We start from the raw sequence: 25,348 nt of genomic DNA on the forward strand, positions 1-25,348 counted from the left end.
CTGAAAAATATTTGCGAGTGGTTCAGGTATACCGAGATCTACCAAGACTGCTGGAGGCAGTAGGGGAGTGCATTTGCTTCTAGCCAATCAATAAATGAACTTGTTTTCAGTCTACTGAATAAATCATGTGTCTGTCAGATTTAATTTATCGTTGAATTTTAGTGTCGCACGCATGCACCAAAGTTGTCCGTGTCAGCGTTAAGACCAACATGAAAGTTTCTATTGGTGAGCTTTTGTCCGGGTCTGTGAAAAAATGGCTGAGCTTTTGTCCGGTGAGCGTTTGTCCGGGATTCGCTGCCCGCATCCCTATCTAGGCCTAGCACAGGCAGGCCGTGGGGCGTCGCAATGTCAGGGCGCGTCCCGGACATGAGGCGAGTCCGTATTCCCTTTTGGACGGCTTTCCACCGCATTCTCGGGTGATCCACCAAAGGCACACATTTCGGGATCTTGAAACTTGGACGCGTCCGCCCCTCCGGGCAGCCAACCTACATCCGACCACCCCGAGCGCGTCCAATATTGCTAAAGAAGCGCCGGGGGCTCTCGTCGGGGGAGGGTCTTGCTCCACGGAGCTCTATCTGAGGCTGTTCCCTTTTCCGTGATTCTGTCTCCTGCGACAGCGCGGAGTCCGACCGGTGATGCTGTCACATTGAGGTAGCTCTGGTACTTCAGAATTTATTGAGGGCACAGTGTGTTGTCGTTCAACGGACCAACAGACCAACTGTGTTCTTATGTGGTACCTTCAAAAAGGGAAACACAGAAGTCACGGCTTTTGATTTATAGATGCCATAACCTCTTGGAGGGAGGGAAAAATTTCGGTTCTGGATAAATTGATACTTTACACTTTGGTGCGGAAATTCTGGCCGCCAAACGCGATTGTTTAAATACCGTCATTTTAAGTAGAGGCTCGTTCTAAGATGCTATAATTTTGTTGCGTTTGTATTCCCCTCACATTGCATATCAAAGCAAGCCCTTGTTTTTGGAGTTAGAACTGTCAATAATATTAACACTTCTTTTCAGCCAATGGAAGCTGAAAAGACCTAAGCGGCAATCTAAAAAAAAAAAAGAAAAAATTAAATAAGCCGAGAACATTGTCAAGCTGCTAAATGCTGTTTTCCCTGCTTTCCCAATCGCAAACGGAGATAAATTAATTGATTGATTCATTTTGTTTTAAACTTAAAATTGGTCCGATGCCGTAAATATTGCTATAGGATACTTCTTTCGGCTAAAACATAGTTTGTGACATACTTGTTCTACATTAAAAAAATGTTTAGGCGTTCCGCTTCGTCTTAAAAAAATTGAGAGAGGGCGTTTCATGGTGATAATTAATTTTTGCTAAAATCATTATTATTATGCGGCTGTAGTTTTGTGGGCACGCTTCGTGAACACGCTGTAGATCTACGGCGTTTGTTTACCTTTTTGATGTAGAACCTTGGCACCCATTGACACGTACGCGGCTTATGTACGACACGCTTAATACCCAGACGTGGACTTAACTCAATTTGAAAAGTCAAAGAAAGGTGTATGAATGTTTTCTCGCTAATTATACCTTTTTATTTATGCTGATCTACGTGTATCCCTGCTAAGGCCTACCAGTTTTTTGGAACACAACTTTTTAAAGAATGTGATTGATTGTATGATTGATGAACGTCTTTAACGCTCCCAGCATCTTTCGTTCATGATGCTCGTTAGAACGTTCATTATGACGCTCGTTCATGACCGCTTTCTCATAGAAGAGGACCCATGGAACACATCCCATGTTAAAATAATAAATAAACAAACACGATCAATTTTTTTTTCAAAATTCATTCAGACAGCTATTGAAATCGCAATAGCCTTAACGGGATACCGAACCAAGGAATATAATGTCCATAATAAGTGGCGCACGTTCTTTCCACGAGCCAGCAGCCGCCGGTGTGCGCGAGCAAACGCAACAAAAATATCGTGAAAGACCTCCATTTGCGGTTAAGATGGCAGTGAAATGTATGGGCTTCGGGCCAAAGAAGAATATAGACAAATTTTTCATCCACACAATGATGTCTGGTGTAAAAGGCAAGCGATTAATTGGTCTAACAAGCACGTAGCTTTCACTTCTGGAGATGAAAAGCCTGTCTTTATTCTCCTTTGGCCCCAAGCCCGTGTATTTCGCAGTCCTCTTAAGCGCGAATGGAGGTCTTTGACGTCATTTTCTTTGCTTGTGCTCCCGCACACCGGCGGCTGCTGGCTCGTAGAGAGAACGTGCACCCCTTATTATGGGCACTAAATTCTTTGGTTCAGTATCCCTTTTGTGAAAAGGCAATAAACTATCGTTATTTTTTAATTATACCCACCTGTTGATTATAATGCTGAGCAGCATGTGAGATGAGTATCCCTCATGACCGGTAACGTACGCTAGCAATATTGGTAAGCCGTTTTCACAGAGAGTGCCCTGGGCGTAGTAACCTAAAATATGCAGTTCAAGTAAATGCATGCATGGGTAAATTACTTGGGAAACGTAATTTAAGTACAATTATAGCTGCTTCGCTCTAAAGGTAGTCAATTACAATTAAATAATTACTATAACACAAAAACCAAATCACTCACAAATACAAATTTGCTTGAGAAAGCGATTAAACTACTTTGCATATGTTTTTTGAAGATCTAGCCAAATTCAACGAAGATGATATGATTTTTTTTTTGTATTGAGAGGAGCTTGTATTTTGTTTCCGAGTATTTATTACAGATTATTTTACATTTGTCACTGTATTTTTTGTCTTTTTAATTTTTTTTTTTTACAATAGCTTATGCGAGGTGAGTTGCGAAACGACATAATAGCTTAGAATTCACTGAAAAAGTTTATTGGAGACTTAGACTCTTTACTATATTGAAAATGGCTCCGAGGGCCCGTGATAAGATGCGCACTGTGCCCATCCAAAACCAATTATTTTAAAATTTTTTATCAATCTCTACAGTGGAAGGTTCTCTTGATTTATGTGGAGAATCTTCTGTGACCCTCTGCAGGTATGTTTCTGCCAGTCAGTGAGTTTGAAGAAGAAAGCTCCAGCGTGACAAGATTATAAAAGTTTGCTGCAATTTTAACTGAAATTTTGAAGTCACTGCGGCTGACTAGTAGATAAATTACAACTTCAAACACTTTTAGCAAACGTAATAATAATAATAATAATAATAATAATAATAATAATAATAATAATAATAATAATAATAATAATAATAATAAAGTTTTATTTTTTTTAGTTCCCAAAAAACAGATATTAAGCTTTTTTGTGTGGTGCACTGTAATTCGTGTTTACAGCAACACTATTTAAAATATATAGATGCATGGGAGAACACAAGAATACAGGGTTGTGAAGGAGATACAACTTGTACAAAAACTCAGAGTCAGAAAAAAACACTTTTGCAAGGCTGGCTTAAGTTTACGAAAATCAAGAAAAGTATATGATACGCAATTTCCTATGCTATTAAAGGGAAGCTACGGAGCTTCTTGAAAAAAATGAGTTAGAAGTGAATTCTAGTGTATTTTTACCTCGTCAACCCGAATACCAAAACCATTTGCCGCGCAAGTGTTTTTAAACGCGAGAAAAACGCGAAAGACTGTCGCTGTCCGTGACGTCATCGACGGCTCTTTTGGCTTGCCAAGGCTAGGGAGGCGGGGCTTCAGGCCTTTTTTCAAATTGCTCTTATCGCTCTCCGGCGCGTCGCATTGAAGTATAATTGTGATATCTGTTATTCTAAAGGCCAAATGAATGCAATTCAAGCGTTTTTTCTCAGATGTAGAAGTGCCCCATCTTCCCTTTAAAAAACGAACTGCATTCGATGTAGTAGTGACAATTCACACATTTTATGGGGGTAAAATTTTAAGAAATGACGACTAGTACATGAAAGTCAATACTAACAAGTAAACTCCGAGATTTTACAGTCCCATGCACTACTTTATGAAGAAAATATCGCCTTCTTGTTGAAAGCCTTCCAAGACTAAATAACGGTAGCAATGAGTCGTAACTAAAATAATCTTCGACCTATGTGGCGGCTGTAACTATTTCCAATAAATTTCGTCGGCACAATTTAAATCCTTGCAACTTCGGTTAAAGATAATGAGTTTCAAGTAATAGAACCAAATTCAAGTGCCGAGCGTTCGAGGCTGCAGAACAGACACACGGCAGATATTGGTGAAGTGAAAGGACGTGATAAGCGAGTGATCATTCCCAACTTTCTAATGTCTGAACCGTCGATCTTAGAAACATGCTCAGTAAATAAAACAGTACTATATATATATCAGTGTAGACGCCAAGATATTTCACATGAAATACTTTATCTGCCGTAATTTCCTCAAGCACATAAGAAAACAGAAAAAGGTTGCGTTTTTTTTTTTTTTTTTTTAAATAAAGATATTAATTTAGTTTTTCCTGTATTTAGCGACAAAGAGTTTTTGGCAAGCCACTCGGAAATCCCAGAAATGTCAGTTTGCAATGAAGTACAGTCAGCATAGTTCTTAAGATGTCAAAAAAAAGTTTGATGTCGTCAGCGGAAAGAGGACATTTGAATGCTTAACGCGTGAAACATATATTTTACAGACAAAATAAATAACGGTGGTCCCACGTTTGGCCTTTGCGGTACACAGCGTTACTGCGTAAAGTAGATATTGTACAATTCACAAAGCTTAAGGCAGAGGCCATACAAAGTAAAGCTTGCAAAGAAGTAAAGAGAAGAATGATCCGATAAATTACAATTACACATAAGTTGATAGCGCAATTCAATTACTAAAGGTTATTTACTAATCCAGTATAACTTAATGCCAAAGAAATTTCCTCACACAGGCTCTAAGTAAGCTATTAAAGGGATACTACAACGAAGTTTGGCCGCTAATTAGTTTTAGGTCTATACGTGCTCAAGAGAGCAGTATCACCATCCGACATCCCAATCTCTTCTCTTGTTGAATAAGACACGAAAAGAAATTTCGAAACGAATTAAAAGATAAGCAAATGGCACCTGGTGGATGTCGCTAAAGCTTCGTTTGTTATGTCTGTCTAGGAACACTGACAGGTAGTGGCGATACCCGTCTCGCCTAGAACTATAGCCTCACTGGTGCCCCATGCGCGAGCATGTGCAGCGCATGCGCGAACGTAGATTTGACATGGCTGTAATTGCATGCACTTTCCCGCACGAGGAGAGACATGGCGGTGGCCAGATGCCCTGTTTCAATCGTCTTGGTGACGTCAGTCTCGCCGCAGCTTTGCTCGTCCCTAGACAGGTCACGTAACGATTCCGTCGGATGTCATGTGCTCTCCGCTGGCTGCTATATGAACACGTGCCAGAGTGGGCCGTTTATAACGAAAAATACAGCCATCAGGCTCAAAATACAACGTGCAATTTTCATTTACTGATAATGTGGAACATACTATAGGTCTATTTCTGAGCACGACGGGTACATTTCAAATTCCGTTGAAGTATCCCTTTAAAATACTTCGTCAATGTACAGTAGTTTTATGCACTACGCATAAACTACGCCTTAACATCTTAGTTTAGGAGTCATACACCTTTTACTGCAGCGGGACGAATCGCCGCAAGTTAGGGACGAAACGGGCCGATCAGAAAACGAAGAAGGGGAGGGGGGAAGGTCGGAGGGTCATTGGTCGTTCGCTAACATATGGTTGACTTTACGCTCTCCATCGAAAAAATATTTTTGGCCGATGTACGTAGTATAAGGAACACTGCAATCAAAGCTGCTGCGAGCTTTCGTATATATAAAAGCTTTGACTCAGGAAAGCCAGAGGAAAAATTAAAGAAGTCGTTCGCTTGAAATACATCCTACGACCTATTATCTGTTTGGGAATCAGATGATCTGCAAATTTTGTCTCGCAAGGCTCCTGAATTTGTCCGAAGTCTGTCGTGAGCAAAATTTAGAAAATCTGGATGTCGTTTCAGTATTTCGCAAAAATCAGGGAGTCCGACTCTGACCCTGGAATTCAAATACTTTCATACAGGTGCAATTCTTTATAGAACAATGTGCTCGATTCTCTGTTCCTAGAGATTCCTAGTGCTGGGAGATCCCGAGCTTCAGCTCGAAAACGTTTGCATCTAAGAGCATATACCACCACGAGTTTCTCTTTTCTTTGTAATTTTACGTTCCAGTCATTAGGGTTGTTGTGTCCAAGAGTAGACACACGGAACGACGATGAAGAAGCGAGCTCGAGCTGACCGACGCGAGCCAGCGAGCCAGCCGAACGCTGCCGTCTGCCGATACCGGAATCACCCCGATTGTAAATAGTTATTCTATGTGTACTAAAGGTTTATTCGTAACGACTACGATTACTTCATGGCCTTAGAAACACAACAAAGTGGCGATGAGGAGTCAACCTAGACCTTATCTACCGGGGCAAGAATCGACCGAACCAGGTACTGTGCATCATGGACGACCTATCGCGTTCGATTGGACCTTATGAGGAAGGAACAAGCTGGGACGAGTACGAGGAACGCCTTCAAGAGTATTTCGAGTTGCACAAAGAGAAAATCAAGACCGATCGGATGAAAGTTTCTGTTTTGATCACTGCCATCTCGGACAGAAAACTTACTCCAGACTTCAGGATCTGTCGTCTCCTGAGCAACTGAGCAAGATGACTTATGAAGAGCTCGTACAACTCCTAAGTCGATTCTACTCGCCTAAGCGGTTAGTGATAGCCGAGCGCTTCAAATTTGGAAAGCGGGATCAAATATCAGGTGAACCCTCAACCACGTTATTGGCAGAACTAAGACGGCTGGCGGAGACCTGTCAATTTGTAGACAAACTCGAGGAGCAACTGCGCGACCGATTTGTCTGTGGTCTCAATCACATGATGGCCCAGAAGCACTGCCTAACAATTGAAAATCTGACATTGGCACGAGCTGTGGAATTGGTAGCGGGATTGGAAGCGACTGAGGATCAAATGAAAATTCTCAAGGATGCACGCGCCACCGCTGAAGACGAAGTGAAACAACTTGCAAGCACAAGCGCTGCCTGCTGGCGTTGTCTCAAAACCAACCACACTCCTCAAGATTGCCGTTACAAAGGCTACGACGGTGTCGCATGTGGACAAAAGGGTCACCTGCGGAAAGCCTGCAAAAACAGCGGCGTGCAACAAAGAAGAGGGAAAACGTCAAATCAGCATGGAAAAGGCAAACGCAAGGGACCAGCCAAGAAAGGAAAGGGAGCGGTGCAACAGCTGAAACAGGAAGAGAGAGCGGAAGAATATTTAGTCCTGCGGACAAACGCGGATATGCTGACTGTACCACCCCTCAAGAAAAGCGTCTTTATTAATGAAGTGACCCTGGAGATGGAGGTGGACACCGGAGCTACGGTGACAGTGATTCCAAAGCGGCTGCAAGGAAAACTGAAGGTTCGCACGCTGTTTCACGGCCAAGCTTCGCACTTGCCCAGGACAAAGCTTGAACGTCTGTGGTACTGCTGATGTCCATGTCACAAGCAACCAGAAGACCTGGACGCTGCCACTAGTCGTGGTGAATGCAGAGGTGCCACCACTGTTGGGAAGACATTGGATACAAGTCCTGGACGAGACATGGATGTCAGCACTCCAGGTGAACACTGTGAAAGATGCGCATTGCTTAGAAGGCATCCTGGCCGAGTGTCACGAACGTTTCAAAGAGGAACTAGGGTGCTTCAAAGGAGTTGAAGTCAATCTGCAGCTGAAGCGAGACGCCTAACCAAAGTTCATGAAAAGCCGTAAAGTTCCCTATGCACTCCAGCATCTGATCGAAGTACAGTTAGATGACATGGTAAAAAGAGACGTCATCGAGCCAATAAACTGTTTCTGTAAGATAGTAGTGGCAACGCCTACGGTCAACATTCCAAAAGGAGAAAAAGAGGTCCGGATCTGTGGCGACTACAAGCTCACGGTAAATCCACAACTGGAAGTGGACCAGTACACTCTGCGAACAGCCAATGACTTGTTCACGACTTTGAACGGTGGGCAGAAGTTCACTAAGTTGGATTTAAGACACGCCTACGAGCAACTGGTGTTGAATGAGAAGTCTCGCCAGTATGTCACCATACACACGCATAAGGGACTCTACAGATACAAGCGTCTACCTTATTGGATCGCCTCCGCCCCTGCTATCTTACAGAAACAAATGGAGATACTATTGGGAGGGATTCCAGGTGTCTGCGTGTTCCTGGACAACGTTTTGGTAACCGCAGAGGACGATACAACGCACTTAGAGAGACTGCACAAAGTACTATAGCGCGCATGAAGGATCGTGAACTTCGGCTAGCGAAAAAGAAGTGCCTGTTTATGAAAGACAAGGTGGACTACCTGGGACATACAGTTAGCAGTTCTGGAATAAGCACAATGAGGAAAAAGGTCCAGGCTGTACAGGAAGCACCGGTTCTCAAGAATGTGAGCGAGCTACGATCGTTTCTGGGACCTCTAAACTACTGCGGACGTCTCGTGCCGAAGTTGTCTACTATTCTAAAGCCGCTCACGCTTCTGCTGCATGAAGACGTGCCGTGGAACTAGTCACCGGAGTGCGACAGGAGATTGCAGGAACTCAAGGGAATTTTGAGCAGAGCCCCAGTGTTGGCTCACTATGATCCAGAGCTACCACTGATTTTGTCTTGCGACGCTTCCCCAGTTGGAGTTGGAGCCGTGTTATCGCACGTGTACCCGGACAAGGCAGAGCGTCCTATTGCTTATGCGTCAAGGACACTTGCTCGAGCAGAGGAAAATTATGCTCAACTAGAGAAAAAAGCTCTAGCGATCGTCTTTGGAGTGAAGAGATTATATGACTACATATATGGACGTAACTTCATCTTGGTAACCGACAACAAGCCGTTGGCAACCATCCTTGGACCCAAGAAAGGCATTCCAACAATAGCAGCTGCAAGATTGCAACGTTGGGCAATGCTTCTGTCAGCATATCAATATACAATGGTCTGCAAGAAATCAGAAGACAATCTCAACGCAGATGCCCTATCTTGCCTGCCGATCGATGGACAAGGAGAGAAGGTGACTGACTATGCCACAAGTTTCTACTTGGGACAGCTAGACCTGTGTCCTGTAGACACAAAGACTCTGCAGGAGGCAGGAGAGAAAGACCAACCGTACAGCAAGGCACTGAAATTCACTCAGACCGGATGGCCTGAGAACGTAAGTCCAGATATCGAAGCATACTTCAAGAGGAAGTTGGAACTTACGGTGGAGGAAGAATGCTGATTGTGGGGCCGAAGAGTTGTTATTCCAGAAGCATGCCGAGGAAGAGTACTGCACGAGCTTCATGCGGTACATGACGGCATTGTGCGCATGAAGAGTCTGGCAAGACTGCATGCTTGGTGGCCCAACATAGACAATGACATTGTCAGAACAGTCGAAGAGTGTTCTCTGTGTCAGAAATTTCGGAACCAACCAATTCGAGAATATTTCCACTGGCCGACACCCGAACAACCTTGGGAAAGACTGCATATTGATTTTGCTGGCCCGTTCCTAAGGGAAAAGTTTCTAGTTGTCACCGACGCCTTTTTTAAGTGGCTAGAAGTGGAAATAATGTCGAGCACGATTGCGGAGAAAGTTGTGGAAGCGTTGCGGAAGTTGTTCGCACTGCATGGACTACCGCGAACTATTGTCTCGGACAATGGACCACCCTTTCTTTCTGAAGTTTCGAAAAATTTTTAAGGGGAAATGGAATCCAACACAGTTTTGCGCTCCGTTTCATCCTGCAACGAATGGTGCAGCCGAACGAGCAGTACAAGTGCTCAAGCAAGGACTGCGGAAACAGACCGAAGGGTCATTACAAACGAAGCTTTCCCGAGTTTTGATGGCTTATCGTTGCACACCGCACACATCCACTGGTTTTGCCCCATCAGAACTGTTGTTCAAGCGAAGACTGAGAACAAGATTGGATCTCCTTAACCCGGGGAAGTTATCGAAGTTTCAAACTCAGAAAGAACCAAAAAGGAAGTTTGAAGAAGGAGACGGGGTTTTGGTGCGAGACTACCGAAATGCAAGGAGAAGTTTGATTCCAGGCACAATTCTTAAGTGTCTTGGGAGAGCGCACTACAAGGTCAATGTACCGAACGGAGTTTGGAAACGACACCTCAACCAGCTTCTTCGCCGAGCAAGCCAAGTTTCAGGCACCGGGAAATCCGAGTCAGATTCTCTGTTGATACTTGAACAGGAGGAAAGTAAATCAGCGGAACGTGGGAGACCGGATTTAAAAGCAACTGTCTCTTCTGCGGGTGCCCGAACAACGTCTGAAAGCGCGGAACGCCGATACCCCTCGAGAGCACGCAAGCCGGTGTATCGGTACCGACTATGATTAGTCTGAGGGAGTGTTGTGTCCAAGAGTAGACACACGGAACGACGATGAAGAAGCGAGCTCGAGCTGACCGACGCAAGCCAGCGAGCCAGCCGAACGTTGCCGTCTGCCGATACCGGAATCACCGTGATTGTAAATAGTTATTCTATGTGTACTAAAGGTTTATTCGTAACGACTACGATTACTTCATGGCCTTAGAAACACAACAAGGGTGATGTGAGATATCAGCCAACAACAACGTCAAGTCATACACCGAGTCAAAATCAGGAATGCTTTCCGAGAACGTTTTCACTAAGCTAAAATAAAAACAGTAAAACTCTTGCTGTTTTGTATAATACTCGACAGCCCCATGATATGTTTCTGTGTGAGGCAAAACTGTTTAAATGCAAGATGCATTCTACGAGTCATGATTCCGGACGATGTTTATGGAACCTACGACATCCCTCAATTATTGATTCCCAGTGCATCACTTTGGTGCACTAAAATTGACAGTAGATGAACGTGAATAACGAACTCACCCCCTGGGGTGCCATTTGGAAATGAATACGTTTCATTACTCCGAATTTGCCACCAAAAATACTTTTTTACACCATTGGTCCTGGAGTGTGGGGGTGTGTGTGGAAAGGGGGGACATTTTCTGGCAGCCTGCCGGGCGCTGCATATTATTGCCTCGCGGGCCGTATCCGGTGGCTGACCCCTGCCTTAGTTACGTTTGAAGGAGGACGGCACAAAACCGCAATTGTCTATTCTTTCCATAATAGCTGCCGTTATAATGTCAAGAACACCTACCAAACTCTTTACAATACTAATATAATTTTTATTTTAAATTATTTCTACTAAATTAAATCACTTGATTTATCCAGCCTATTTGCGCTTTCAAGATATTTTGCGCTTCTGAAAGTCCATAAACGCTTAGTTTTAATATAATTTAAACCAATAAATTTATAAAACTTTCCTCCACGTACCAATTATTTTTCGCTAGTATAAATTTCTGTAGTTTACAGATCATTATTTTATTACCTACGATTGTTTAAGACCATTATTTTTGCATATAGCACGTGACATGGAATGCATTCAAATCTGGGGCAAATTCCGATTTCTTATTTTTAAAGAATTAAGAGTTAAATTATTTTTAGCCATTATTATTTAGAGCAACAAACAAAATCTACCCAGATCAAAAAGGTAGCACAAAATAGTACTTATCTTTAACAGTGAGAAAATTCACAAGACCGTGCATGTAAATTAGAAATAAGATTAAAAGAAGTTAGCACAAAATATCACTTATACCTTAAAGTGAGATTATTCAAAGGAAAATGCAAGTGCATTAGAAATAATCTTTTTGCAGCGACTCCTAAAACGTAGGTCCCATTTATTTTACCGCAATAACCAAAGCAGTTTCCATGACTTCCCAAAATGTTTAAAGCGACTTAAATAAACCTTGAAGAGCACTTACCATACCCATTTCTCACACTGGACCAGTCGTCAAGCTTTTTCCTAAAAAAAATGTTGTAAAGTTTAGGTGTGTGAAAATAGGAAACAAAGAACTGCGGTGTTTTCTTACTTTGTTACGAGGCAGATAATATCAGAATGCTTCCTGTCGCTAAAATAGTCAGCCAGTGTAGAAATTGCTCCCTGCGGCCAAGGATAGGATCCTCCAATATGTTTTAACCTTGAGTTTAGGTCACTCTGCTCCGCCTAAACGTTAATAGAAATTATAATTTTAGAGGCCCGCATACACATTTGAAGGAATGATCTAGACATAACGAACGATAAAAAAACATATCACTCGTAGACTTAAAAATAAAAAAAAACTACTCGCAGAATTAAAGGCGCAAACCGCCTTTAATTACCTTATTCTTTATGTTTGTTTTATATGTAATATCCTTTGCTGCTTAACTTTTCACTCATGTAGAAGTGTTGAGCAAAATTTAAACGAAGACACCTAAGACTGCTTACGTGTAGGAATGCGAAAGCCTTCCTACACGCAGCGCATTCTTACAAGCAGCGCGCCACGTCTTTCTTTTTCACACGGCGCTCCGGCGGTGGCATCAGGCTCCACACTGCGCAGGTGCGGTGGCCCCGCCGGCTCCACGGCTTCCGGGACGATGCATCTGCGTTGCTGTGCTTTTTGTCGATGGGACTTTAGGTGCCGTTTCGTTCAGCCAATGGGAACTTTGATGCCATTTTTTGCTGCTACAGAAAACGCCGGCTTCGCTCCATGGGGCAGTTCATGCTTTTATTTATTTATTTTACAATACTGCAGGCCAGTTCTCTGGCCCAAGCAGGAGGGGCAAAAATGCAACATATAGGTGCACATGAAAAAATGACAAAAACAATAATAAAAAAAGAAGACAAGACCACTGCTGCGGAATGCATTATCGAATTATGTACCGTTCTAATTCCTGAATGAAATTGGCTGACTGAATAATGGTTTCTGGTAGCAAGTTCCAGTCCGAAATAGTGCGTGGAAAAAAACTGTGCTTAAAGGCATTTGTTTTTGCGAAGATGGGCTGTAGTGCGTGATCCCTAGTGTGTCGTGTTTTTCTTGAAGTTAGTTGATTGAGATATGGGAGTGTATTTAGGCTTACTCTGGATGTCAGGATGTTGTAAAGAAATAAAATACGAGTCATTTTCCGACGTGTATCGAGAGGTGGTATTTGGTTATCCCTCATAAGTTCCGTGGGCGAGTCCAATCTATTGTATTTACTGAATATAAACCTAACTGCCTTTCTTTGTACAAGTTCAAGCTGGTGGATATCTTTTTTATTGTGGGGATCCCAAATGACTGATGCATATTCGAGTTTTGACCTGATGGACGTATTGTATGAGAGGAGCTTAACACTACTGGGAACGTGCATTAATAAGTGGTTTGAATGCAACCTGTTCGTGCTACAAACTATTGGGCGTTTGTTAGACTCATTGACACACCGCTTTTTAACTTGCTTTAGACAAATATATACTTTTTGTCAGCTATCAGACAGTGAACTGCAACGAACATATTTACAATCATGGCAACGCACTTAATAAAATAGTAAAATTAAAGCACAAAAAATGGGACAACTGTATGTGTCTGTCATTGCCCTTCCTTTTCGTATTGCTCTGTTAAAAAATTGAAATTGCTTTTTCAATTTGCGTTTGTTAGTAACGTATTAAAAAAGGGGATTTTTAACCACTCCTAGACTTAATTTATTGATTCATGCATTTGTTTTTAAGTTTGCGCTCATGAACCATTGATTTTTTGGTAATGATCATATTAAATAAGAATACAGTTAGATTAAAATATACAACTTAAATGCTAAGATAAATGAGTTAAAAATAAACTCTTGTCCAGAACCCACTGCCAGGCACAGCGAATGTCAGGGATTGAAGAAAAAACATACTAATTATTTTAATAATAAAATAATTTAGTAATATAACGTTTTAATTAGTGCAGTTGGGTGGCCAGTAGAAATGACAAGTTTGATGATGCGGACAAAATCGGTCCCATACCCGTTAAAAAATAAAGTCCTTCTCATAAGTACTGCAGCTGAAATATATAGAGTCTTTTTTTTTCTGCGAAAACTAGATACACAACGTAAAAAACGCAATCACGCGCAAAAAAAAAAAAAAAAAAAAGAAAAAGCTTTCGCTGGTGATGTGTGGAAACGTAACCAAATCTACGGCGAACAGTTCAATTCGTCGACCACATTTTACCGTGGAGCTCAGCACGCGGCAGAGGCTTGCTTTTGCCTCGTCACTCGGTGCAGAAAAAAAAAATAAAGAAAATCTATTAGCATATATTTTGCAACCCTTGACGTCCCGCGTGGCTGGCAGTTTGTTCCACCAGAGTTCCTTTTATTTGGAAGTCTCATTTTGAGGAATTTTTGAGACTTCTTCCAAACACCACGTATACACAAAAAATCACGCGTGCGCTCAACCCTCCATAATGGGAAATTAATGAGCTGTTAAGATTACTTTTTAGGTCATAACCTCCTAGTTTTAGGAAAAGTTTTAGGAGTAAGACTGAACATGTTTATACAACATCGATCGTGCGCTGATATAAATTATCCATATTTCATAGTCTTTCATACATGAGATAGGCTTAAACAGCTTGATTTCCTCTATATAATTTAATATACCTAAATACTCCACACATGTATGTAGATTTCTTAAGGCAGCATTGAAAACAATCGGTCTATGTATCGACCCATGCGGCACACTCGAAAGGGAAACATAAAGTCCGGAATACCGTCCAAGAACACGCTTGGAATTTCGGTGATTAAATAAGAAATTCAGAAACAATGTACAAAGCGCACTACTCATACCGTAAGATCGGAATTTGTGTATAAGTTAACGATGATTAACCAAGCCAAATTCTTTGAAAAATCGAAATAAACTGTATCCACTGACCACTCTGACAAACAACATGGTAGACAAAGTTTGAAAATGACGCTAAATTTGCTTCTACGGATCTCCCACTCGCAAATCAATGTTGTATTGGGCTAATATTGCAGAACAAATTTCAACACATGTTTAAACAAAACAATTTTATGAAATTTGGTGAACTGGCATAGAAAAGATACGTGTCTATGATTTTTTACATCCATTCCATTTTTATAAATTAATTTCATAGCAGAACATATCGAGAGAGTTCCGAAGTTGAGTAAAGTAGTCAGTTCTTAACATAATGTAGGTAAAACAGCGCAGAGCGACAAAGACTAGAAGGAATAAACAGGACGCGACAGGCGCTGACTCGTAACTGAAGGTTTTATTACCGAAAACATAAAAAGTAAACACATAAGGCAGCAATCTACACATGTGCTAACCTTTCTGTTTCATCACATAGGGCACCGGTCATACACGTGCCCAGGGAGGTGATAGAGGCTTTTTACATAGCGGAAAGCAGGCCGCAGCGCATCAGCGAGCACCGGTGATACACGTGTATGACCCTATGTGATAAAGCAGAAAGGTTTGCGCATGTGTAGATTGCTGCCTTACGTGTATACTTTTTATGTTTTCGGTAATAAAACCTTCAATAGAGAGTCAGCGCCTGTCCCGTCTTGTTAGTTCCTTCCTTCTAGTCTTTGTCGCTCTGCGCTGTTTTACCTACATTATGCTTAACCTACACCAACTAGCCTAGCTCTCAACTTTGGTACTCACTTCTAAACTGAGCGCCACCATGTTCTTTTGAATTCGTTGAATCAGTTGTTCTTGCTTCCGAAACGGCTGATAGTATAATCTATAATTGTAGAATAGCGATGTGAATACTTACGAGGTATGTGATACTGTAGCTAAGATTAAGAGTGAATTGAAAAATATGTTGGAAATCGAACATCGCCTGGAAAATGAATTACGCAAAGAAAAATTAAATCGTGAATTGATATACGCATTACCAGGTAATACTGGAACTTACGCAGTGATTGAGTAAGTGCTTGAGAATTAATAGGATGTTTTATAAACGTTATGCATATTTACATGTGAAGGTACACTGTTAAGTTTCATTATTGAATTATCGAGACGTAAACATTATTGAAAAATATATGCCTGGTTGGCACGAACAATAGTGTCAAAAAAAAAAAAGGAATGCCCTGACCAATGCCCTAAAATGTGATCTACCGTTTTGAAACCGGCTTGGTGTCTTCTTGAAGGGTGACTGAATAGACCAATCGCTAAATTACCCAGGCATCAACGAGGATGTCGGGAATGTAAGCCTGCGCTCCGCACCCGATGGCCTTCCCCGTATAAAGGATTCGAATAAAACAACCAAACTGAAGTTGATAATGATGTAGAATACCCGAAACTGTGGTAAACGCTGGGAAACTTGGTTGAAGAAAAAAGACAGGGGAAAAGAACGTCCCTGTCTTTTTTATTCGACCAAGTTTCCCAGCTTTTACCACAGTTTCGGGTATTGTACATCATGATCAACTTCCACCAACTCGCCTGCGCACTCACTGTTATATTTTTCAAAATGAAGTATTGCCGAAAACGCGTCCAAGATGCCACTTGTTTTAGGCTTCTACTTTAGAGCAGTAACTGCTGCAGACGGCAGCATGTGAGGCACGTGTAACTACACTTGTAGTATGCTCCTTGGTGCTTGAGTAATTTACCAAAAGGCCTATTGAACGAGGCAGCAGCAGCAGCTCACGTTTTACAGAAATGGCCAGCTGAATGGAAATAAACCTATACATTACTAAAAAAGGAACTAAACATACTCGCGAAGAAAAAAGAAAGATATAAACCGCTGGACTAACAACACTGTTAACTTTATCCTCCTCTGCTACTATGAACCCACTAAGTGTGAAACGGTTTCTTTTTTTTTTCTTTACTTTCTTCACCTCAATTCGTCCCGAAGTGGACTTCCCGAAGGAAGATTTTTTTTTCTTGCAGTGGTGAGGGAAGGTGCGCTAACGCAGTTGTCGCGTTTCTCTTGAATGGCAAGCGCATCAAGGGTTCCACATGCAAGTTGTGTCTTGTTTCTTGCTAGGATGTTCTCGTTGTCGAACCTTGCAGAACGTTTGCAAGCACGACAAATGATAGGTAAATGTCCATTTGCTGACATTTTTTTCTACCCAGCCAGCGTGCTCTCCCGTGCGATCATTAATACATCACCCGGTTTGCCCAATATACACTCGGCCGCAAATTCGCTGAATGTGGTTCACCACCTCTTTCTCGCACGTGGAGTAGTTTGACTTTGAGCTGTGTCACAACCTTGTGCGTTTTTGCTTCTTCGCTCCTGGTTCACCTTGCGGCACATATACGTGCCAAACGCTGGCACAGCACTCGTGTCCAATGCATGCTCAAGTGCATGCCCAATATATGACGGCCATGGAGAATCGACGCAACAATTCTACTCGACGGTGCGCGTTTTGAAAAGGGTCTATTGAGCGGAATTGCTCTCGAAAGTTATGGGAAATAAGAGCGTTCTTAATAATCGGCGATGTTTGACTTTTTATACAAAAAAAAAAAAAAGCGAAAGTAAGCTGCAGGAGCGCGCATTTAAAAATGTTTTATTGTTGTGCAACTTTTTCGTGTGATATAGATCAGCAGCACGTGCATAGTATATGCCATGCATTGACCTTCCCACCAATAGGTTTAAAGCAAAACTAGGTATATTAGGAAATTATGAAGTGAGATATATCTGATGAAGTATATTTACCTTCTGCGTGACGTATGATAACCAGGCTTCCACTTGCACCTTATCATCAGTAATGAGGTTATCATCAACGATATAATTCATCGTAACTGTAACTACATCTGTAATATCCAAGATAGGTACGTTTATTAAGAAACAATTTAATAACTTATTTGATCTACCTGCTAAGGCCCACATGTGGGAGCAGCAGTATTCTTTCAATGAATAAATATGTTTAAATATCAAAAACCAAGAACATACAAACACGCGTCACTCGTTTAAGCACATGATGGGGTCACAAGTGCAGTTTCATTAATTTTAGTCGTAACACTCACAGTGTAGCTAATGATATAGGGCGGTGACATCCTCGAAGGTTGTTTGATGGGTCGACAACTTGATTACACAGCGCAAGCACAATCGCTGAATTCCTCATGTGCTTTGGATGACGGGACGGCCTTCACGTATCAGTGCATATTTTGACCATAAGTATATTATTTTGATTAGCTGGCGCCGAATAAAAACGAGTGATTGATCATTCATATAAGAAAAAAGCAGTAAAGGTGCGCGATGAGTTTTTTTTCTTGTCGTTTTTTTTTTATGACGTGGTATATTGCCGCGCCCGCAGCTGGCCAAGTACGCAGCGAAGAGTCAGGTTTCGATTCCTGGGTCTTTTATTTATTCTTGCAATGTAAGGGCTGTTTATACTCCGACGTTGAGCGCAGTGAACGCAGCGTAGCGCAGAACGCGCGCCTTTTATTGGCACTCGAACTGGATTTCTGCGACCAATCAGTATCTGTGTGCGCTGCGCAACGCCGCGCACGTCGACGTTACGTTGGAGTATGAACGTATTTTTAGTGTTATGGTACATTCCAGAACTCTGTTGCTTGTTCGAGGTACGAATGTTCTAGTCGCCGTACTTTCTAGATCGATTGTTCCAGAAGCCAGCGCGTGTACATAAGGGGCTCCGCGTGGCAACCCGCAGTCAGTCTCGCCCCAGCGTTCGACTCTGCTGTTACGCCGACTTCGACGCCCGCGACGCTCTGCTGTTATCTTCTGTTTCCTTTTTATTTTGGACACAAGTTCGCCCCATTAAACGTTTCAGTTTCTTCAGTTATTCCTTGTTCGTCACATCTCCATTCGTGACAATATTGTGATTATGCTGCATGAGTTTTCCCTACAGTAGTATTTGCGTTAGGTAAGCATTTAGTTTGAGCTAGACTATAGCTCACGTATTAAATACGGCATGTTAACACGTCAAGAAGTAGTTGCTTCACTGGAGATTCGACTGCTTTTAGAAGGCTTGCTTCTTAGCAGCTTCATCAAGATCAAACAATATACACTAATCAGAACTTAACTGTTTTTTAATAATTTCAATAAAAAAAAAACTTGCGGCATCACTGTTACTGATGAGATTTAGTGAGCAGCGGAAGGTACAACTTTGCCATCTCTTACTAATAGGAAACTGTCGTCGCTAAACGCTAAATAAATGTGAATGAATCGCACTTTTCTACTTTTATTCGACAATATATCCATATGGAAAACATTGACACTGCTGCTCCCTCTATGACAAGGTTGTACACTTCTAGGTCAGCTTGAGCCCTGTTAAGCGCGACGCATATTGGTGTGCTCTTTTTCTCACTTATATTTGGGTCAATCGCCTGATACTAAGTAGCGTTCCTCTGTGTTATTTCTTGCCTGAAAAGACTGGGCTTTTTCTGCATTTTTGATAGACTTGCTTCTTTATGCTATAAACTGAAGGGTCCTGAAGAATCGGTTATGTTAAGCATGATTTCAGCTAACTGCGCCCTTCCTTTTTTATCACTGTCACTAATCAGTAATATTGCTTCCCTGATGCCCGCCGAGAGAGAGCTTTTCTCTACGTTTCTGAGTCTTAGGTTTTACTTTTTTTATATGTGTGAAAATCCCTAATAAACATAACTTACAGATATATTGATATAGTTTGTGATAATTTCGAGTCGACACCAAAAAGGATGAGAGCAAACGATCGATTGCCGGGCCAACGAAAGAGCGACACGTGGTACTGCAGTCGCGCAGATATAGCGGAAACAAGATTGCCTGGTGCGGGTGCCATCTTTGTAGCACAGGGGGAGGTCGACAGACGTCAACTGTTCTCAAAGCGCGTTTCGAAAACAGCCACTTCAATTTCTCAGTTCGCAGTCCCACTGCGCATCCATCATGTAAAATACATGGCGTTCGCTGCAGACATGATAACCGAAATATCTACGGACACATGTCAAGCATGTTTGAAACATGTTTTTTTTTACACGTACGCATGCTTCGAACATTTCTGCACACAGTTTTGGACCAGTGTGACTGCAGTTTCAGGCTTTTGTCAGTAATGCTGAACTGAGGATATGGGGTCTTCTTTTACTTACTTGTAGAGGGGAATATCTTTTTCTCTGCACTGTGTTACTGTCATTGGTGGTTTTTAAAACGCCGAACTGGAAAGGTCTATAGATGAGTGTATTAATCCAGTAATGTTTTGTGTGCATATAATTACAGCCTTCCGAAGCCTCCTTAGGATTGAAAGGTGAAATCGGTTTGACCACTTTCGCTCCTTTGGTGTATTTGAGAAAACGCAGCACCCTGTGCGGCAATTCTTCCGTTCCGGCTATCGATCACTCGTGCTAACTTCTCCTTGTGCAGACTTAACTTACTGTGAGGTCCCTGGTGAGGCATATACAAAGTTTGTGAATTTAATCCCTAAACTGCCGACAACGCGCATTCGACGCGGCTAGTAATGTTACAAAACGTGCATTTGTTGATGAATTAGACTGTTGTGTAACCACTTGCAAAGATTGAGCCTGTTCATAGGTACCTTCTGGTCAGTACGGCGTTTGACATGAGATGTCGTGCGCATCGTCTTGATAACCTCACAACCTATACACAGTTCCACTAGGAACTGTGTATAAAGTGTGAGGCTACCTCCCGATTTGTCGTCTGCTAGCAGAGTCGTGCGCGTTCCGTCTCTCTCGTTTTACCCCGCCGAACCTGCTGAACTTCCCGGATGCGCGGAGAGGGCTCTGCGGTCTAACAAAATGGCACCGCCCTGAGAGCGCTAAATGGAATGGTCTATATAGCGATTGTGGTATTATTTAAAAAAAAGGGGATCGTTCAGCTTGGAAATTGTACTCCTCAGAACTCTCCTGTGCTGACGTCATGCTTCGTTCAAGTTAAAGAGTACCATAAAACCACGTTTTTAATGCGTTAAAAATATCTAAAGCACGGAGACAGCGGATCTTTCACGACGTTCAAAAAAGTGTTAGGCAATTTGTGCCAGCGATATGTAGCGATATACGAGCGCGGCTAACGAATAAAATAAGAAGTATAGTAAACGCATATTAGGTGTATATTTTACATATATTAAATATACAGTGTAATCCACTTATAACGATACCAGATATAACGATATATCGCTTATAGCGATCAAATTTTTTAGATTTGATCGCTATTTTTTTAGATTTGATTTGATCCAGATATAACGATAATCGGCTATAACGATTGGATTTTGCGGTTTTCTCAATATCGTTATAAGTGGACTGCACTGTATACTGAGTTTTCTAAAAAAATATACCTTAAGTGCATGTTTGGTTCCGTAGAATAGAAAAATTAATATCTTTAAAATAATATTGTTTTCGCCAAGCATCTTGCCTAGTTAACGTCTTTTTGCCTTCAAATATAAAATACAAACTATTGCGTGACATTTTGCAATCGTTTACTTGCCACAAATTGTTTTAATCATATCCCGTACTATACTTCTAAGAAATGTTATGTCACTCTTGCTCTTACTAATCGGCTTGTTCTGAATTTGTTAGAGCAAGCACTAATTTTGACTAAAAAGTAAAACTTGCTTAAAATGTTCGTATTTTTTAGAAAGAAAAACCTTTATACCATCATGACAGCATTAGAAATAGTACGTTTTTCTTTTAACAAAAATCTTGGACTTACCGTCGTCTTGGTCTCTTGAGCTTAGATGAATTTTCGGCACGCATTCCACGCCAGTGCACATCAACCATAGCCATAGGCACAAACCCCAGCACAGTGGACTCATTGATAGCCTCCTGCAAGTCAAAATCTTCCCGTTCTTCCAAAATTGGTTGTTATATAGGAAAGGATACCAGACTTCCGCACAGCTTTAGGCGAGAGTCATAAGAACGTAAATATTCGCGCATAAAAAGTATTGCATTTGTGTTAAACTTCATTTAAAGGTCGTGTTCTAAAGGGCAATAGTAAACAAATATAGCAAAATAAATTTTATTCTGCGATATTTTTTTCACTTTCTATTTCCGCTTCTATTCAAGTCACATGAGATTGGTATTTTGTAGTGCTCATTTTTTTCTTCAAACATTTGACCTTTTCAGCTAACGAAGTGCCTTATAACCATTGTCTAAGTCACATGTTAATAATTTTCACGGTTTGCGCTACACGCGAAGGATGCATGTGCCTTTCAAGATAGCAGCTACTCTGCGGAAGGCTGCCACTTTTCCAGACAAATTTCGTTCGGTGCGACCTTCTGTCGCTCATTTCAGCTTGTATTTAAATATCCCACTGAAATTAGGCACATAATTTAACGTAAATCGATAGTACTATGAAAACATGTGGAAAAAGTACCGCATGACGCCAAGTGGACGTCACTGCCCCCTATCAATGAACCCAGAGTGGTAAATACATCTGTGGTTTTTCTCATCAGCCAGCTGTTTCGGTTCCGCTTGAAAAGCAACGACCACAACAATTGGGATGAATTGGCATTGAATTGGCTGTGATGACTCAGTGATGGCTCAAAGCCATCATAACCAAGCAATGCCATTGCCCTGGGAGTATCACGTGATTTTTGGGAAGGGCGAAGTGACGGGAGGGGCACGCAGCGCTTTGTCTCGTCGGTTACTTTTTACTTTGTCTTCGTCTTTGCGCTGTTTTGTTTTTAGTTATATTTAGTCACGTGATTGATAAGTTCACTGCGCTGGATTAGCTTTTATGGTTGGGATCGTCCGCTGCGGACCACCGTACGATGAAACGGAGCATATATGCTGTTTCGACGTTGGGTAACGACGCCAAGCACATGTGTTACTTTCTAAGAGCAGTGGTTGCACTCGGAAGCAGATCAGTTCTTTTCTGTTTGATTCAAACCTCCGCCTCCAATCGACTGTGATTAAACATCTTCCGTAAGCCGCGAAAATATGCAATATTGGAACGAAGTAAATGATAAAAAATCTTATTGTCAAAGAAGTTGTTTTTGTAACATATCGATACCTGCTAATATATATATATATAGATGTATGTGTGTGTGTGTGTGTGTGTGTGGAAAGAGATGTTTGACACCTTAAAGTATAATTTTTAATTTCCACATTATACGGACCTGCTTCGTTCGAAACTTTACGCATGCTTGATTATGCCGACAAAGACCGCGGGATGAAGAATTTATGAGATACCATGAGCACAAGGTGTGTGGGTTGCGCTTGTTCTCTATGTATGACAGGGAAAGGGGATGACGCGTGCGGGGCTGGCTCAACCACTCGCTTCATGTGTAGGGTAGCATAGCAGATTCTGTGTCCTTCGGTCTGTCAGCGTGACCCGGCTAGTGCAAATATTTGACTATATAAGCCAACTGTAAGCTTTTGGTTACATATATCTGTGTTTTTCTTCAATATTGAATCTGTGCCTTTGATGGCCGACGACAATGAATATGTTTGGTACGCTAATTTGAATGGCACGTGATTACGGAATAGGAAGTGAGCGCGCTTCAAACCAGCCAATTCTTCGCCTACCTTTTTGGACGGAAAGACACGAATTTCGAGCCGTAAATTGTGTTCTGGGGAGTTGGACTCTTATAGATGACATTCAAATAAAACCCTCGGCGATCAGAAATACCCTACCGGTTCTTATCATCAGAAATAGTTTTGATATGTCGTCTAGGAACACTCCTAACAAAATTGGCGTTTATGAATGTAATACCCGCGTTAGCATATACTACATCTTGTATTTCAAATCAGTTTTTTTATTTACACAGTTGGGAAATTCACCCACCCTACCCTTTCCTGCAAATTGGCTCTAAGTATTCACCTTAATTTCTTCAGATATTCCCAATTTATTTAAATAATTTTATTAATTTAAGAATCTTTTTGTTTCTTTTTTAAGATGCATCTTACAAGACGTGGTATTGTCCTCCTCACACAATTTAAGAATCCACCTGTGTTAATTAAATATTTATTTAGTTTATAAAATATTTGTCTTGTGAAGGCCTTAGGACAGTGTATTACATAAAACGATGGTTGTTTGAAAACATATAAAGCGAATTAAAGGAAGACCCAGTAAATACAAAGCAAACGAACTATACAAAAAAGAATAGAGGCACATGTTACAGAGTAATGCTTGTAGCGAAACATTCCAAATGTTAGCTTCTTCTCAGCTTTTCAATATCTGCGTGAGTATTTCTAGCTGTGACGACATTGCCGGCAAACAATCAGCGATGTCTCTGTTACTCTTGCAGAGTAATGTACCAAATAATTATGTTGCGGGATCTTAAGAAAAAAATAAAATAGCAATTTACAGTTTAGGCGTATTTTTTTATTGTTCTTGCTGGTATTTTGGGTATAATGTTATGATAACTCCTGGTCAGTTTAGATTTCCTGTTACAGTTTTCAGTGGGGACGTGGAGGTATGGCTGAAAAAAACGCATAGTTCAGCTTCACTGGTAGCGGCTTTGCCGCCTGGGGTCTGATTGTGGTCACCGCGAGAGCGACAGGGAAATGTAATTTGCTTCTCGCGGAGTGAGGCCAAATGGAGCTCGCAGTTGTTTTGTCTGTTAATGTGCGCGAAGAACGCGGTTCGTCTGCTAGGAAGCGCCGCTTTCCAACTAAAATTATAACAAAAAGAAAGAAGAAAACGCCGTACGCGATCTGCTAAGAAACTGGAGAAAAGGTTAATCGTCTGCTGCAAACCGAGCGCCGATGCGAAGTGAGATCAAAAGCAAGATGTAATTGCTATCGTGTGCTATTTCGCGTTGGATGCCATTGACAACGCAGGCTTCGTTTGTTAACCTCAAGTTGATCTGGTGCCTCACACAAGCTGAAATCGACCGGTGAGTAGAGGAGTACTAATGAGAAGCATATGAGAGGCCCCACGGCCTTTTTTTCAATTCGCAGTTGGTGAGATGTTCCCACTACAATATTGCCTTATTGTGAACTCGCTAACGGGCCAAAAATGTCTCACTGATTGATTACGCGCAAGTTGTGGTGCCACGTCCAATCAGCAGCCCAAAAAGCTATCGCTTTCACTTTCGCCAAAATCAGAACCCCGGAGAGTCCACCGAGTGCGCCCCGGTGTCTCATCTCTTTCTTTTGGCGGCAAGCGACGTCGACTTGCCGGCCACTGCGCCTGGCTTCTTGGAATGGGAAGCGAACCAGTCGCTTGCTTTGGGAAGAGCAGTGGTTCCGAGCCATTGTTGTTTCGCGGACCGCTTGTGGATCGGCGGAGCTGATGGAGGACCTCGTTCGTGGTGAGGGGAAGGGAATGTGTAGGTTAATTATGATAATGATTTAATAAATGAATATAAGTAAGGGCTAGAGTGAGGTAGACGTTTCTTTTTGACATATTCACGAGAAAACTCACTAAAAAATTGAAACGTTTCTCCACAATCTGAGAAAAGATAACTTATATTTCCGGGCTTGACTGATGTGGCTGGGCTTCGTGGACCCCTAGAATGTCTTCGCGGACCCTTTGGGGTCTATGGACCCCCATCCGAGAATGGTAGAGAGTTGGGTCCTCACAAACAAGGTGATCAAAATAAGCGGCTTTCCCAATGGTACAGTTCTTTGGGCCAAAATAGTTTTCATCTTGAAATTTTGAGGCTTGGAAAGTCCGAAGCAGTCGAGGTAAAGTCAGAGCTGAATTTAGGAGTTTTACATGCTAAACCAAAAA

The 25,348-nt window shown here is 41.8% G+C and overlaps 1 protein-coding gene across 1 annotated transcript; it reads right to left on the reverse strand.

Annotated features, from left to right (window-relative positions):
* Positions 1 to 2,317: 2,317 nt before the first annotated feature.
* On the reverse strand, positions 2,318 to 21,482 carry LOC120839965. Its single transcript, XM_040210379.2, has 7 exons — positions 21,380 to 21,482; positions 19,874 to 19,882; positions 17,435 to 17,532; positions 15,551 to 15,616; positions 11,861 to 11,994; positions 11,753 to 11,793; positions 2,318 to 2,439 (listed from the first exon to the last, which is right to left on the reverse strand). Exons 1-7 carry the CDS (start codon positions 21,480 to 21,482, stop codon positions 2,318 to 2,320), a joined length of 573 nt encoding a protein of 190 aa, XP_040066313.2.
* Positions 21,483 to 25,348: the final 3,866 nt, after the last annotated feature.

The sequence above is a fragment of the Ixodes scapularis genome, unplaced genomic scaffold (genome assembly GCF_016920785.2).
Source record: "Ixodes scapularis isolate PalLabHiFi unplaced genomic scaffold, ASM1692078v2 PGA_scaffold11__112_contigs__length_91849675, whole genome shotgun sequence".
In the NCBI taxonomy this organism is placed as follows: domain Eukaryota; kingdom Metazoa; phylum Arthropoda; class Arachnida; order Ixodida; family Ixodidae; genus Ixodes; species Ixodes scapularis.

Bases quoted from the DNA above. Each gene is read 5' to 3' on its own strand.
- LOC120839965 (XM_040210379.2), bottom strand. From the start codon at position 21,482: ATGAGTCCACTGTGCTGGGGTTTGTGCCTATGGCTATGGTTGATGTGC. The intron at 15,617-17,434 runs GTAAATATACTT...TTCATTTTCCAG, and splicing joins TATCATACGTCACGCAGAAG to GCGATGTTCGATTTCCAACA. The intron at 11,995-15,550 runs GTAAGTATTCAC...ATTAACGTTTAG, and splicing joins GCTACAGTATCACATACCTC to GCGGAGCAGAGTGACCTAAA.